At 39.3% G+C, this 18048-nt stretch overlaps 1 protein-coding gene and 1 long non-coding RNA gene across 2 annotated transcripts in view; one reads left to right on the top strand and one right to left on the bottom strand.

The window, feature by feature from the left end:
- The first annotated feature begins 3293 nt into the window (after window positions 1–3293).
- Window positions 3294–7195, top strand: LOC111870584. Its single transcript, XR_002843878.2, has 2 exons — window positions 3294–3716; window positions 3815–7195. It is a non-coding gene; the product is annotated as an uncharacterized LOC111870584 (long non-coding RNA).
- A 6119-nt stretch (window positions 7196–13314) lies between these two features.
- Window positions 13315–18048, bottom strand: part of LOC111870577 — an 85267-nt gene continuing 80533 nt past the window's right edge. Inside the window, exons 6-7 of the mRNA XM_023862972.2 lie at window positions 17323–17630; window positions 13315–15777 (exon numbers count right to left, since the gene is read on the bottom strand). Coding sequence (XP_023718740.1) covers window positions 15237–15777; window positions 17323–17630 — 849 coding nt within the window. The 3' untranslated portion in view covers window positions 13315–15236. The remainder of the gene's footprint in view (window positions 15778–17322; window positions 17631–18048) is intronic.

Here is an 18048-nt window from a genome sequence, read left to right as displayed (position 1 = left end):
CAGACATTTTTTGTAATATTCAGGGAATCAAAATTTTCTTAAGATTGGCTGACTAGAAATTTGTTTGCCAGTGCCTGTCCACTGTTGTTTGCCAAACTATTGCTTAGTCTCCCGCTGCTGGGTGGCATGTCTTGATAGCACTGCTTGTTTAGTGTGGTTTGCCATCCTTGAGATATATACAAATACAGTTCACAGTGTTGTGAAATATAATGTTGACCAGAAATCATTCATATATGTATCTTTGTACAGTGATCTTCAGGCAGGAAGTACTGTAGAAAGCTATGGATGAAGTATCATCACAGTACAGTGCTGTGTAATGTAACAGTTCACAATATCGTAACAAACTTATGTTTTATGGGATTGGTGTTGGACAGAAAGATACCTGTACAAAGACATGAACTGACTCAAGAAAAATTTATCAGTACTAGATCAGAAGCAAAACAAAATACAGTATATCTTTTGGCCCTACAGTGTGTGCTGGCAAAAGTATACCACATTCTGATACAAATTGCTAATGTTGTCGCCTTATAAAAGTACAGTCATGCATAGCCTTTTGCCTCCAGATTGCAAAGTAAGAATTCGATAGCATAGGTGGCCTCCGGAATAATAAATTGGGATTAGTTGATGGGGGCTCTTTTTCCAGGCGTAATATGCCTGGGGCATGAAACTGACCATCCACCATCATCTAGTGCCAAGGTTAAGAATGCTTGCAGCTGTACCTCCACATCCCTCAGTTGTCTTCGTGGTGGTGTGCTTAATTAACTGCAGGGACATCTCTATCATTAGAACAAATTTAAAAAGAGTCATGTGGTCTCAGAAGTCTGTCACTGTACAAAATTTAAGGATCTTATAGTGCCTCAGAATTATTCAGTCTCTGTATTAGTACTGAGTAATGAATGTAGGAGAATAGGGTGATCACCAGTGGCAAGATGTTCAGTCCAATTTCTGTAATGAAAATCAGTTTGTTGGCCTGGTGAATAAACATGTAGATGATGATTACTGTTGTCTTGGGTGTGTTACTGTGTATCTGGCAGAGAGGGAAGAGCATTTAGGAGGAACTTGCTGCCTCCGTCGTGTTTGGTACCCTCCTGTAATAGGCTACCCTCTCCAGTTACCCCTCTTGAATCCTGTTTTCTTTCCACCTTTCCTTATGTCTGTGTCCTCATTTTCTCACACAGTTTACTTTTCTACCCTGCTGGAGACAGCAGGTTACTCCAAAATGTTAGCACCTTTCTACCAAACAGCACGATATCACATCCCAGAAGAAAGGCTTCTTCGTATTAATGCTGAGAATGGTTGAGAAGACATCTGCTACTTTGTAAGATTTGAGGCTTTCACGGCGGTGACTATGAAGAAAGCAATCTTCTGGGATTTGGCACCGTGTATATGTGGAGTTAACTGACGTTTCAGAGGAACGTATCGCCTCCATCTTCAAGGTAGAAGGAAAGATATAAGAAATCCACAAGTGAAGAGACCGTGAGAACTGGTAAAAGCAGACTGCTTGCGGATTTCTTATAGTTTTCCTTCTACCCTGAAGATTGAGGCGATATGTTCCTCCGAAACGTCGGTTAACTCCACATATACACGGTGCCAAATCCCAGAAGACTGCTCTCTTCATCTGCTGCTTTGTCTTTTAAAGTAGTTTTGAAGGACTGAGGGAATTGGCCATGGAAAACATTTAACACAGGCCTTCCTAGTGTGAATTACATATGTTGAAAATGGAAAGAGTAGTTGATGGCCCCGTGGTCATATTGACAGCACAGAATGCTGTTGACGCTTTCAGATTGCTTCATACTACCTCTCACAAGTTTTATATTTCCCAATGCAGGTATACCCAAATTTGTGCATCTTGAGTTTGTGCAATTCCATACACTGTTTCCCCATGTTACAGAAATTGAGGTTATGGAATTTGAAATTATGAAACATGACCAGAAAATTTACACTACAGACCATAAATATGTCCTTAAACAATTTGTGACATATATTAAAATTTGTTTAAACACACTGCAAAATAGTGATTCACTGAGCAGGTTAGCATAGCAGTAATTCTCTTGAGTTGTATGTGGAAGGTGCTTGGTTTAAATCTTGCCTGGGACATTAGCTTTCCTGTCTGAGGTTTCCTCAGTCCCTGTAGGAAAGTCCATAGATAGTATCCTGATTAGTTCAGAGTACATCTCATGAAACAAGACCTCGAGTATTCTTGCAACGTCACTTTATTACTCAATGCCGTAACTATAACACAAAATGTTGAACAAGTTGTTTCACAGAACCACTGGCTTCTGTCAACACCTGCTGGCCAGACGTTGTCTCCATCCTGGACATTACAGTCAACACCGTGACACATGCCCTACTGACCAGCCGATATCCCTCTTCAGTTGCCTGCAGACCATCACCACCAACCAGGGACATCAGTTTGAATCTCACCTTTTCCAATTCCTGGCCAGACTGTGTGGTATTCAGCTTTCGCAGATGGCCACCCGCCATCCCATGGCGAAGGGACTTGTGGAATGCTTCCACTGGACACTCCTCGGAATCTGCACAGCATTCAAAGAGGACCTGCAGACATCAGTAGCTGAGCTTGTGTATGGTGAGCCCCTAAAGATCCCCAGTGAGCTACTGACTCCAACTGCTGACCCCATGAATCCAGTGCATCTCATCACCAAGTTCCACCAGCACGACATGGCCCACCTCAGACCATTTCTGGCAGCTTGCCATGCTTTCCTGGCTGCATTCATGCACAGCGACCTTGACAATTGCGCACATACCTTCATCTGTCAGCCGCAGTGTGCTGGGTTTTGGAGCCCCCCTACAGTGGCCTATGCCAGGTCCTGTCACAGAGAGAGAAGACACTGCCACTCCTCATGTGTGGGAGGTCTGTCATGGTGTCAACTGACAGGGTCAAGCAGGCCTGCATCCTCAATGGGACTGACTGCAGGAGCAACACCTTCAACCTGCCAGTCAGTGCAACCCTGACTGGAGCACCACCTGCCACACCACTACAGCTCCCCACATGAACTACACACTCTAGCCACCACACACATTTCCTGCTGATGTGATGTGGGAGCCTCCCACAGTGAAGCAAGTGCTAACCATTCAGTGTTGGGCCGCGCCATAGCTCAAGCTGTTAGTTGCCGGCTTGGGCGGCCCGGGTTCGATCCCGCGTCTGGTCAAGTGGGATTTGTGGTGGTCAGAGTGGCACTGGGGCAGGTTCTCTCCAAGTACTTCGGTTTCCACTGCCAATCTTCATTCCACCAATTGCTCCACAATCACCCTCACCTATCATCTGGGGCTGGTACAATAGGCCAGAAGTTGCTCCAGTACAAGGGACTTAATCCCACCCCACTAGCATTAAAAAAAAACAATCAGTGCTCACCACAGCATCTCCAGTGCCCATTGGTTAGCACACTGCTTAGCAGGAAAAGTATAAAGATATGGATGTCTGACACACTAACATCAGTCACAACTACACTAGCATCAAGAGAACGCTGCAACAGCAAGTGTACTAGTGGCAACACCGCAGCCAACTCTGCCAGCGCTCTTCAGGCCATCCAGCCAGCCAGTCTTGCCACCACCATTAGCATTAGCTAGTCTGCTACTGCAAGAGCTTTGTCTGGCATCCTGCTGGCTCACGAGCACTGAGCTGCCACACAAGGAAGAACTCCGATGCTAGTGCTGACTAGTCTGCTTTGACAAGAGCTTCACCTGGCATCCAACAGGTGAGCTGACTCACAGTCACCAAGCTGCTGCAAGGAAGAACACCAACACTAGTGCTGGCTAGTCCGCTGCTATGAGAGCTTCGCCTGGCATCCAACAGGTGAGCTGACTCACAGTCACCAAGCTGCTGCAAGGAAGAACACCAACACTAGTGCTGGCTAGTCCGCTGCTATGAGAGCTTCGCCTGGCATCTGGCAGGCGCACCTGACTCCTGACAAACGGTCCTTTTCAGGGACAGCAATATCACTGCCATCGCTAGTGCAGACTAGCCTGCTACAAAGGGAGTTTTCACTGGTATTCATCAGGCATGCCCTGCTTCCCTGGTCATCTGTAATATTCATTCTAACAGCAATAAACATTTGTTATAAGTTTACATGGTTGTCTCTTCGAGCATTGACATCCCATAGTATCCTGTCTTCGGCAATCCTGTCCTCATGTGTCAGTGTTATGTGCAGATGGCTGGTGGCATGGTTACTATGTCTAGTGGGTAAAGAAGTGTTTTCTTTACAGCTGTGGCCTACAAAATTGGTGTACTCCACTTATAACACATATTGAATCGGTGGATGACTAGGTTTCACATTATGGACTTTTGAGGTAGAAATACATTTTCAAGACCATATCATGCTGTAACGTGGGGTCATTCTGTATATACACTGTACATAGTTTTCTTTCTTAGAGACACGCTGTATTTACACAACATGCTCTTGCATGTACACTGTTTGTTTTATGGATGTTGCTTAATTATAAGAAAGTTCAGCTTGTTCAACATCAGAAGTTATGAACCAGGAATCCATGGAAGCCACCATTAATGGCACCTTCTGCTTCCATACTCTTCAAGTAGCCCTAAACCTTAATTTACACTCATTAGCTATCCTGAATCATATTTGATATCGGTAATAAATAAGTAATATTTCTAATGTAAATTTATATTTAATATCAACTTTATATGTTAAGCTATCTTTTTATGTTATTACAATATTGTGTCACTTTTATTGTATCTGTATTCTTTCCCATTTCAGGTAACCTGTTCTAGGAAATTGTTACCAATATTCCTGTGTGTGTATGAGAATTATCTCTAGATGTCAGCAACTTATGTGGTATACTAAACCATATATAGAGTGTAACTCCCATATAATGTTTTCTCCCATTTATTAGATATCAGTGATCCAAAATCAATAATCTCAGTTTTAAATTTTTGTCATTCAAGATTTTCTATGGTTTAGTGTTAGATCCACTGCTTCCGTAAAGTGATTCAGGGGTTTGCTATAGTATCACAGTACAACACACAGATGGCAGCAGAATCACTTTGGACAGTCCTTTGTGTTTTTGCTGCAGAAGGCTGAATGGACATTGCCTAGACCTGTTTTGTATTTACAATTTTTTTTCCCCCACAATAAAAAAAAGTATGCATTTAGTGACTGGCAAGTAGCATGAGGGCTTATAGGTTCTGTTCTAGGTACAAATGTTTCAAATAACCATGAAATATCACACACAAGTTATAGAACTAGAAGTCTTCCATAACACCAATTCTTGAATTTGTGGAAAATCATTAATTTATGCATTTTCCAGGAACAAAACTGTTGTGTGAATTGGGGTATACCTGTATACAGTGGAACCTCAATTTGGTGGCCCTTGATTTAAGGCTTTCCCTCAATTAACCTTTTAGTTTCAGTATTCCCAACTCAATAATCTCTGTTTTAAATTGCCTCAGATTAGTGATCAAACCTACTGATCACAGAAGAAATCTAAATAGGGGTTTTCTGCATCTCATTCTGAAATCTGAACTAGACGTGCTGAATGTGATTCAGGAAAATTGTCTTTGAGGGTGAATACACACTTTGATCTGAGTCTACATATATCTGACATTAATGTGTTATGTTAAATATTGTTATTTTGGACTCTGCACACTGTCTTGTGTATTTTCAAGTACAATACTGTGGAAACTGGATCTATTTCTGACATCAGGTAGACCAGTTATTGAGATGAGCTCATTCTAACAGGCTGAACAGAGTAGGAACTTTTATTCTTTGCACTGATGATGGAAACCATTTCTGAAGCATTGTGTTTGAAGGAAAGCAAGGCTATGGATAGTGTCCAAAATAATATGGTGAGCTCTTGATTATCCACAGTAATGGAAAGGAGAAGTAGCATAGGTAACTAAAAGCAATAGGTAACCCAAAAATGGGGAAATTAAGTATGTACTATCCATGCTGCATTTGACCCCAAAAATTAGTTTATTTGTCATGCTGCTGATCAGTAAACAGTGTGATAAAGCTGCAACAGAATATGAATATTTAGTCTACTAGAAATTATTGTCAAACATCACTGATGCTTACTACTGAAACAGATGTAATGGACAATGCTTAAATCATTACAGGAGGCAATAATCAGTGGCTAGGCAGTTATAAAAATTCCCCCAATTAATCTTCACAGTGGGTAATGGAGAGTCTACTGAAATCATGTTCACCATAACAGTTCGATCTGTACAAAAATGTGAATTGATGTTCCAATCTTGGTCACTAGTAAAAAAAGGTGTGTGGTCCTGTTATACTCTGAACAGAGTACGCTGATATTGCACTGGAAACCCTCCATAATCATTGATGTTGACAAGAGTTCAAGTACAATAAGAAGTTCAAAGCACCCAAGCATTTCATACCAGATCACATGTGGCAAAAATTACATTTGCCATCTTCAGGATCAATTTGTGGGTAGAGGTCAGATATCCATATATTCATCTGTCAGTGAGTGGAGACGGAGGTAAAGGTATGGTTGGATGAAACAGGAGTAGGGTGCTGTTCAATAACGAATAACCCCATGGTTCAGAATCAGTGATGAAAATAGTCTTGTGAAACACATGATTAGGAAAAGGGGATATGACAAAAGTTCAAGGAGTGTTCAAAAAATTAAAAGTAACCAGGCAGTTAGGAAATGATATCAGAAATTCTGGTACTCATGTGATTAGAAGAGGTCATGAAATTTCCCCTCTCCTAACCTCTTTTCTTGATCACCTTCTCTCTAAAAACTTTTTCATAGCCTCTTTTCCTTAGCCATGTGGTCACTCCATGTTGGGTAGCATGCCCCTGTACTCTGTTTTGTCCAGTAAGGGGCTTCACCTCCCCACTCACTGACTGTCTATATAAGCATGAGTGTTTCTGAATCCCTGCTCCCCAAAAACATTAATCCTGAAAATGTCAGTGGCAGTGTTTGCTGAAACAAAAAACCTTTAATATTCCATGCAGCTAATTATTGAAAGCTGATGTTGTACATTAGTTTCTTATGTTGTTATTTCAACTTGACAGCATGCTATGTATCGGAGTGCAATACCATCACATGGTGCAGTGCTTCTCAACTGAGCAATGTAATGAGTGGTTCTGTGCAGTGATTACCAGATGGTGCTAAATTTGTATGTTAATGTGTTGTAGATATATAAATATACTTTTTCATGGTACATACATTCATTGTAAATAAACTCTGCACCCTTGATAGTTTTTTTTTTTCTGGTGACAACCTGGAAAGGAAATCTGCATAACCCTTTTATTGCTAGAGAAGTTATAAATTCTGTTTGCCATAATTTCCCTTATTCTTTATGAAATTTTGTTTACCATCTTTATGTTATTTAAATACTTATTTACATCTTTAGAGTTCATAAGTATAAATATTTCTTTCTAGGTTCAGTTTAGGTTGATTTGAGCTCAGGTATATACTCTGCCCAGTATTTACAGGATTAGAAACAAAATAGAGCAGTTCAGAAGGCATAACATGGTGCTGAAAGTAACAGAGAACAATTGTTAACATGTAGTCACTATTGACACAAATATGAGAAATTTTAACAGTATTTTCTATAAGTTCAGATAGTAGGGGTTGGAGTCCAGTTGGGTCCATTCAGTATGGCGGCCACTGATTGGCCTGTTGTACCTGCCCCAGGCGATTATGATGATCAAGAATTTGGTGAAATGAAGATTGGCAGGGGAAACCGAAGTACTCGGAGAAAACCTACCCCAGCGCCACTTTGTCCACCACAAATCTCACTTGACCAGGCCCGGGATTGAACCTGGGCCGCCACAGTGGTAAGCCAGCAACTAACTGGTTGAGCTATGGCGCGGCATTTTCTATAAGTTGGTCAGGTGTGAGTGAAAAGACTATATTTCACTTGGTTTGTAAGAGCCTGAGACATGGAAGTTAACTTAAAGGGAAGATTACAAAATTGGAAATCAATTTATTGTGGTTAGAAAACTTCAAGGATTGGCCCATTGAAAATAATTAAGACAGATGCGTAGAACAAAATTAGGACATTTTACCAGAAGTATCAATAAAGTATAACATTTAAATGATTTCTTCTTGCAATGTATTATATTAAATCTGTTTCCTACATAACATTATTTTAAAATGTTTTACTTTCTGCAGGTGGGAGATGGCTGAAGAATAAAATTAACTACTAACCTTCTTGTGTTAAAAACATTACCCTTACACATTTGTGATTTGTCCCTGCATTTTTATCCCTGTGGAATATGAAGAACCAATTGGGGATAGATGATTGAAAGTTACCAGACAGGAGAAAGTAAGTTGCTATTGGGAAAAGTAGACAGAATTCTAGGTCAATAATCTTCAGTCTCAATTCATGACCCAAGCAAAATTCTAAAGGATAATCTGATTGTTTTCCTTTTTTATCATCATCCATTGCAATGTTAGGCCTATTGAGATATTAAGATCGATATTACAAAACAAAATCCAGCCATCATTTCAGAGGTCCCCAGATTTCCTTTTGACCAAAACCTATCAATGTTTTCTTTCCAGTTTCTTATGTATTGTGCATATACTCGTATATTCTGTTATTTGTGGAATTTGTAATTCATAATTTCTTCATTGCAATGTATGCCAAAAGGGAATGTGTCCTGCAGCCCTCATAAATCACATTTCTGCTGATCCCATCTTCTGTCATCATTTCATATTGTCCATTATTCGATATAAAAAGTACTGCTGATGTAGCATCTTATAAATTTGTATACTTTTATACCTAGAAATATATGGTGGGTTGAAGATCTCTCTTTTTTGATCATGAAAACTGATTATGAAGGTAATGATGCCACATTTAGGGCCAGGAGCTGGACCAGAAAGATCATTGAAGAGACTGATTGTCCTGCCCCAATCATGCTAATATTTCCTCATGTGAAGATTATGTCTCCTGGGGAGGGGACACCACATAGTGTGGCAGATAATTACCAACATTTTGAAGGCAACTGTTACCTTCATTTTTAGGGTAGAAGGGTAATCTGCCCAGGAAGAAACAATCAGTGATTTGGGGAAGAGATGGAAAGGACTGGGGCTAAGAGTGAACCCATGAAAGTGGGTAAACTGAATGGGAACCTGTGCTATTGAAAAGGGCTGCTCTCATTGATTTGCTTTTACTCACTCTTCTGCCCTGAAGATGGAGGCAGCAGGTTATTATGAAACGTTTATAATATGTTATCATACTACACATCACATCTCGGAAGACAGTATTACTCTTTGTTGTGATTTACATGAAAGCCTCAAATCTCACATAATAGGAAAATATTCAGTGTTCCAGTGTATCAGGTTATGGCCAGGAGAGAGTTAAGGAAATAGGTTGTGGATTGGATGTAGTTAGCTAGTGGGTCCAATAAGAAAGCCTTGTTGTTTTCAGTGTTCATCATTTGAAATGTTAAACACAAATAGGTGCATTAGTTTTGATAGTATTGCAATTTATTTGGTCCAAATGAGTTTGATAATCTGCATACAACTTAGTATTTGTGGTGATATGAATGCCTGTCACTGGGAGACATGATTGCTGCATTGTGGCTAGTATAAAAATATGGGAACAACCCAGAGGGTCTCACTCCATTACTGTGATTAGTTGTTTGGATGGTGTTCAGTGATCAGGACATCTAATATCCTCTCTGAGGCTCTGGCCTCACCAGATGAATACTGAGACAATATACCAAATCCCTGACTAACACAAATTCTAGCAACGTGAATTTGGTTTAACACGGTTCTTAAACATAGGGCTTCTTTTTGACTGATATGATTGGTTTTCTGGTCTAACAAGATTTTTCCAAGATTTCCCCATTTACATTATTCTTATGGAAAATTCATGTCAAACTAACATGATTTCACCTTATACAAATTTTTTTAAGAATGCATCTGTTATGTTACTTGGTGACAAGAGTGTACCTTTAAACAAGCCATGACCACTTCCTTCCACATCCCTTCTAGATTGTTTCTTATTCTACTGTTTCACACTATATAGTTTGACCTACTGAGAACATCATTATATAAACCACAAATAAATAAGATTTCAGAGGTCTTGGCTAATGTATTTTTGTGTGTGTATGTGTATTGTTCTCAGTCTGAAGCTACATAAAGTAAACAGATTTAGAAAATTTAGTGTCTTATGCGGTATGACATCAAATGGTCCGGTAGATTGTTACAAATGTTTCACAGAAATGTGCTGCTCCCATCTTCAGTGTTAAAGAGCTAAAAGATGGAGGAAACACGTTCCTCTGAAATTGTGGTAATGGCCTATTAGGCTATGTGGTGACAGACATCTTCAGTCTCTGCTGTGAGAACCTGAAATCACACAATGACTTGAATGTGGATTATATACTTTGTCCATAGGGCTCACAACGTATTTGTAAAATGAAACACATCTAATTAACTTGTATACAGAGTTTCCCAGGAGGAAATATCAATATTCTGTGAGGTCATAGTATCGACCATTTTAAGCAAAAAAGTGTATATGTACATGTATCTTATTCCAAACAGTTTTCAAGATAGTGCTATTTCACTGTACAGTTCCAAAATTATTGATAAGAAAGAGATATTACATACTGTTTCTAATACAGTTATTTATTGTTCAAGTGACAAAGTTGGTACAGTTTACATAGGATAATACATTTTCGAAAATTACACCATCAGCAACAGTTCACTTGTAACTCATGTGAGAACATGACATGCTGCTCGTCTGTGCAGTGTACAGTGTACTGTGCAGTGTACAGTGTACAGTGTACTGTGCAGTGAAATAGCTCTATCTCGGTGCAACTCGTGTGAGGACATGGCATGTTGCTCGTCTGTACAGTGTACAGTATACTGCACAGTGAAATAGCTCTATCTCAGCACAACTCATGTGAGGACATGACATGTTGCTGTTCTATACAGTGTACAGTGTACTGTACAGTGAAATAGCTCTATCTCGGTGCAACTTGTGTGAGGACATGGCATGTTGCGGGTCTGTACGGTGTACTGTACAATGAAATAGCTCTATCTCGGTGCAACTCATGTAAGGACATGGCGTGTTGCTCGTCTATACAGTGTACAGTTAAATAGTTCTAGCTCAGAAACCGTTTGGAATAGGATATGTACATATACACATTTTTGCTTAGAATGACCAATACTATGACCTCCCAGAACATTGACCTTTGCTCCTGGGACTCTCTGTATATTGAATGACAACTACATCTCATAATTTTGGTTGTTTGATTTCTAGGTTTACCAACTCCAAAACATTTACAGGTTGTGTTATGTTTCAATGAGCCATGTTTTGAAAATCAAAACGTTTTTATCTCTGTGAGATTGAGGTTGTCATAGCTGTGACTGTAAATTGCTGTGCCCTGGGATGTGGTATCATGGTATATAATTACCAACATTGGAGGAACCTTCAGGATAGACAGAGAAACCAAGCATTGAAGAAACTGGTATTAATATTTGGGGGGGGGGATCTAGACCAGTGCTCTGAGTGAAACTCTGCAACTAGGAACAGTGAAAAGAATATATGACGCTTAATTTTTTTTACTTTTCTTTCTCCTGATTCTGTTGATTCACTCTGTTTAACCCAATCACTCTGCTCTTCAACACAATTGTTCTAAGGGTCAAATATTCTTGACACTGCTCTCCTTACATGTCCCAAATGACAATAATGTTCCAAGACTAAATTGGTTGGCCTAGCATGGCACAGTTTCAATACTTTATTTCACAATATAAAATTTGAAGCAAGTGATGTATTATGTAGACTGTCTACAGTGCCATATATGGGCTGCATAGATTGGTAGGATGTCCTGCACTGTGATTTGAGTTTATTATTTCTGCTACACACCATCCAGTATTCTCTTTCATCGGCTCTGCACTCCTATGAAGTGTCCATAATTGATCTTTACAATATTACTCCTTTATTACTTAGAGCACCTTTAATTTTGGTACATTTGAACTATTTGTATATGCCAGTTGCAAATATCAGCTCTAACCTTTCAATGTGGCACCTTGGTTGCAGCCTACTATATATTCTTGTTGCTGTCAAGAGGTATAATTGTCAGTATCACAAAACGTTATTCAGCAATGAGGTGACATTATTGAGACGAAGTAAATCAGTATAATTTGCAGATCTGCAGGAGTGCAAACAAGTTAATTTGGACATGAAAGGGACAGTCCAGAGGTTAATGTCTTTGCAGCAATGTCAAGATGTAGCAATGCCTGTGAGATCACCTTATCTTACCACTCACAGATTTTATCTTCTGGGAGTTTGTTAAGGGCAATGTCTGTGGCCTTCCTTTGCTGGTGATACTGTAAAAGCCCAAGATGTGTCATGGAGGTCTATGCAAAAGCAGACCACAGTATTCCCCCAAAATTTGGCAGGAAGTTGAATTTCAGTTTGACATAGTCAGCCACTCATGGCATTCACATTGAAGTTTAGCAGGGTCACCAGTAGCTTGTACGAGACAATGAGCATGCAACTGATATGGTGTGTCCCATAATATTCTGGATGCCACTGCACTTGGTGTTCTAAATTTTGATACACTGTTTTTATATTCTCACATATATTGTTGAGTTCATAAAAGGAAGATAAAAAAGGCCCTCTCACAGACTGTATTGTTTTGAGTTCATATTGCAGTTCTTGATACACAGATGTCTCCACTGTTTCTGGTATCCAAGTACACTGGATAAATAGTTATACAAGTGAAGAACTTAAAAAAGATAAAATGCTAAAAATATCCTGTACAGTTGGTATAGCATAAATATTGAATTCAGAAGTCTAGTAGAACACATGCTTACATTTTGAAGTGCAGTAGTTACTATATATGTACTACTCCTTGAACATTAGTTAACTCTGAATTTTGTACACACATTGTATTTATGTATTCTTTATGATTCTCGGAATAAACGGATTATTTTCCTAAATTGCATTAACTGGTTGGCCTTTGTTATGGAGAGACAGTGTGTTTCCTGTGAGGTACGGACTGAACTTACATATATTATTTACGTGAAGCTATTCTGTTGGACCCAGTATTGATGCCTCATGGCAGTTGCACTGACAACTGCAGACAATTCCTTCTGTGTCTGTCAGGCTTCAAAGAAGGAAATACAGAAACTTATTGTTCTATCCATGCTCCAAAACTTTACTAGCAGATAATTGAGAGGACATTGAACTTACAAGAATTTTCTCTTCTCCACGTCATCCAGACCAGCCTTGGGGACTAACCCAGCCTCCTATACCATGGGTACTGTTGGCTCTTTCCCTGGGAGTAAAGTGGCCGGGGCGTGAAGCTGACCAGTCACCTCCAACTAGTGCCAAAGTCAAGAAAATGTGGATTTGTATACCCACTCCCCCATACCTCTTCATGGTGTAGTACTTAATTAGTTAAGCACAGGGATAATTTTATCTTTACAAAGCAAGACTAGAAAGGCATACTCCAGTTGAGTACATATTTTTCCTACATGTGTTATTTGTGAATTTGCATTGCACTTGGCTGTGCTGGCCATTTATTGCAAATACAAATAAAATTATTCATACATATTGTCTTATCCATCTTGTGCTGAAGTCTGGTGGTGGAAATTGATAACATAACAGAAAATATGTTGCTGGAACATATCATTTAAGACTTTTGCTCCTGTGATGCAGACAGCTATATTTCGGCTTGGTGATAATGGTATTTATATTCCAAGCAATGTCTTTCTAAGCCCACTTGATCCCATGTGTGCTGACACAGTTGTGCAGCACACACTAAAATATTCGCCATATTGAGAAATTAATAATTACTGTCCTCTAGGATATGACACCATGTAGCCAGTTAGACAGTTAGCAATATATGTCCAAAACAGTGGTAATGATCTACCAGACTACATGACATCACATACCAAAAGGCAGTGTTCTTCTGATTAAATACCAGTAAGAAAGTATACATTTTCTGAAAGGAGAAAAGCCAGCACACCACATTCAGTATAACTGAATTGTATACACTGTCCTCCCGTTGTCCAGTGACATATCTACCAGTCTAACATGAATTTCTAACTAAAACGTTCCTTTCTGAAGCATGTGTTCCTACTGCCCCTTGCTCTGGTAAGCAGTATGTACAGCTTGAGATGTCCACTCACATATCCAATGCAGTGTCTTATTTTTGTTTGTTTGCATATCACTTTAAAGTAAACTTCTTAGGACTCTGAATCTGCAATTGTGCTGACCAGAATATTAAACATGGAGGAGGAGGAAGAGGAGGAGATAAGGAAGGAGAGCAGGAGAAAGAAGAATAAGTAGAAAGAAATAAGATATAACCGATATTGGAAGGAGAAACAAAAAGTTGAAGAGAAAGAAGAAAATGAAGAATTATGGCACAGAGGAAAAGGAGATGCAGAAGAGGAAGGATGAGAAAATGGACAAGGGAAATGAGATGAAGAAGAATGTGTGTGTGTGTCTATATATATATAGAGTGTCCCAGGAGGAAAAGTCAATATCCTGGGTCAGTCTAAGAAAAAAAAAAGTGTATATGTAAACTTGTTCTTTCCAAACAGTTTCCGAGATAGAACTATTTCACTGTACAGTTAAAAATTGTTGTTAAGGAAGAGATATTACATATTGTTTCTAATACTGGTATTAATTGTTCAAGTGATAAAGTTGATACAGCTTACCTAGTATAATATATTTTCGGAAATACCACCATCAACATCAATGCACTTTACATCTCATGTGAGGATAGCATATAGCATATCAGCATATTCACCATTTGTGAAGATGTGGGACATTTTTCACAACACTCCTACAATGTCACTATCAACAGTCGCAACAGCCAACTGATGCTTCACACCAATTCTCATGCAGGAGGGAAGAATAATATTGGGCACCAAATTCAAACTACTGTACAGCAAAATAGCTCTATGTTGGAAACCATCCAGAATAAGACATACGTACATATACACCTTTTGGGTTAGTATGACCAATACTATGACCTCCAAGAACATTGTTCTTTCTTCCTGGGACATTCTGTATAAAAAAAAGGAGAGGTTGGAGGAATAAAATAGAAATATTTCTTTTTATGTCATCTCCATTCCTGTGTTTTTCAGAGAAGCACTACTCTATTAAGCAGTGACTTCTTCTTCTTCCTAATGGTGTGATTCTGAAAGGGCAAAACACTTGTTGAAGAATGTAGGAGACATCTGTGATTCCGTTAACACATTATCACATCTTCGCACTATTGAATTACAAAGCTATATACCAGTGGGTTTGCAACTCAACACTATTGCTAGCTCTGTTTTACCACAGCTTTCAGAGGTTGAAGTTTTGATTTTGTGTTATTGTTAAGTGGTGCAACCGTTTGGGGCATTGTCTGGTGATATGAAAGTTCTGGCAAGTTACACTTTGCTTTAAGATCCTTCCACTTTGACTTGACTCGTTCCAGCAACCTCTCTTTGTAGCGATATGCTGTGTGGTCCACGACAGAAGCAGTCTTGATACAATCATTGCCTCCAAACTCACACACTCGATAGTGGTGGAGGATGGCAGCATCTGGGGGTACATTGAGCGTTCCATGACCTGGGACAAACTCCCAGATAAAGTGATTGCCTGCCTCCACCACAAACTCAGGCCTGCACAGGTACTTTGAGCGTTGTTTGTGGGGATGCAGTTTGCTTCGACGGCGAGTCTTGCGTAGTGTCACGAGCCCTATCTCTGTCATGTCTGTGGATTTGGCAATACTTGGATCATCTCCCCACTGAAGGTAAAAGAAAGCATTCTGAAATGAGTATGATCCAGTTGTCCGGGTGTTAAGTCGAGTACCCAGCCATCTGGAAACAAAAATGTTTATGTACAACATTTGTCCAAACTTAATGCAGTCTTGGAATTAATACGTACTCCAAATTTTAAAGGTTAACTGATGAGGAAGATTACTGAATTTGAAATATTATATCTGAGCGTCATGTTGTGTTGTTAACAATCAATTAGTCAATATATACACTAGGGGTAGCCAAATATATTGAACATTGGAGCCAATATATGATAATTTTCAGAATTTCGGGAACCACCAACAGTCATGGGTTGGAAGGTATAGATGTTTAGGTACAGGCTTTGCATGTGAGATTTCTATAAATTTAATGCATTAGTAAAGAAAGGCTGACTAATATTTTTTTCTGCAAGCTGCACTAATGGTTCAAAAGAGCTGCATGTGGCTTGCAAGCTAGAGTTTGGACACCCCTTCAAGGTAAAGTTGTCCCTGTACTTAATTATGTAATTAAGTGCTATGCCCTGAAGGCATATGTGGGAGTGGAAGTATAGCTCCACCATTCTTGATGTCAGCACTAGAAGAAGGTGAGTGGTCAGCTTCAGGCCCCCTGTCACTTTACCGTCAGGAACAAAGCCATGGTATTCACTAGATGGAAGGCTGGGTAGGCCCTAGAGCCAGTTTGGAGGCTATGAAGAAGAGAAGAATCTCTTTCCCCTGCCAGGAATCGAACCATGACTCCTTCCCCACCCAGCTTGTAGACTATTTCTGTACCAACTGAGCTATCCTGGCTCCCGCATCTGATTTGTGTGTGTGTGTGTGTGTGTGTGTGCAGTCTCACATAACAATGTAAATATTACAAATTACGTATATATTAATGCTAATAGTCGCATGTTTCAACCTCATAGGTCACCATCAGGTTACATAATAATGGTGAAATATCAGAGAATTCAAAGCAACTTTACCAACATGACACTGTAATATCCAGCAGATGACATGAAACAGAGCATGAAATGCAAGACACAAGGAAATAGCCCTAGAACCACTACCTTAATGTGAGTTTATTCCGGTTCTGGTGGCCTGTGAGTGTCCCTTGTTTAACCCATTACCTGCATATATATGTGTGTTTGTGCGTGCATGTGCATGCAACTAATTTAAGAAAATTATCAAGTGATTTTAAAAAATTTAAGTTAGCTATAAATAATTTTCTCTTAAATCAATCATTTTATTCGATAAATGAATACTTGGAGTGGTCAAAAGAAAGGAAATAGAATACAGGTGAATATTTGTTTTATTTAGATACACTTATGTGTAGTAGTTTTTGTAGACTTTGTATAAATGTATGTATACTTTTATTATCAATTGCTTATAATGTCCATATTTTAGTTATTATTGATTTATTATACTAAGCATTGACTAAGTTGTATTATTGCAACTGTTTTATTACAGTATATGTTATTATTCGGGACTGCTTTTACAACTGTGGTGATTGTGTCGCCTGTACGTTTTTCTTGAAGCAATAAAGATATTATATTATATTATGCTTCCATTTATTTATTTATTTATTTATTTGTCTGTTTCTAGCATTATCATCAACTGAATCAGGACTCACTTGACAAGCTGCGGAAGGGTGTCATTGTGCCGAGGTATGATGTACTCATCTAGGTCCACCAGGGCGGCATACGAGTACCGATACATACTACGGTACAGACAGTCATTGAGAGCTGCAAACAAGCCCTCGGTACGTATTTCTTTCTGGGAAACCATATTGAGTTGCCATGGCAACAGAGTGACAATCCCATGGGACACATAATCCTGTAGGATGCAGCCCACTTGAGGCCCCAAAGTGTCGTTGTAAAGTGTGAAGTGATGCACTCCAAGAATTGAGTTCAGTTCCAGGAACTCCAGCATCTGCAGTGCCTAAGACATAAGAGAGTAAGACATGTTTCTTGTCCAGAGGCTATCAGTTTCATGAAACAAATACTGGGTTAAAAGGTAAAGGTAAAGTTGTCCCTGTGATAAATTAACCATTTTAAGCATAAATTTCTTCTAAATAATATTTTAAAACTCAGTTCTTACAATACAGAGACCACTGTGACTCCATTACAACGTTCAGTTACTTAGTACTCTTTAGGGACATAATCACCATTTATTGTGAGAATCATAAAAAAGAACACATAATACACTGTGTGAGCAGGGTTCTTTCATGTTAAAGCAAGATACATATAATAATCACTGGGCTTTGAAGGGTTTTGCACCACAACATGAAGACATGGGGGGGGAGTGATATAATGCGGAACACTGTTGTCAACCTTGTACGAACTGAAGTTCTCACATA

This window comes from Cryptotermes secundus, unplaced genomic scaffold, assembly GCF_002891405.2.
Source record: "Cryptotermes secundus unplaced genomic scaffold, Csec_1.0 scaffold244, whole genome shotgun sequence".
Lineage (NCBI taxonomy): Eukaryota > Metazoa > Arthropoda > Insecta > Blattodea > Kalotermitidae > Cryptotermes > Cryptotermes secundus.
This window is presented reverse-complemented; position numbering and strand designations above follow the sequence as displayed.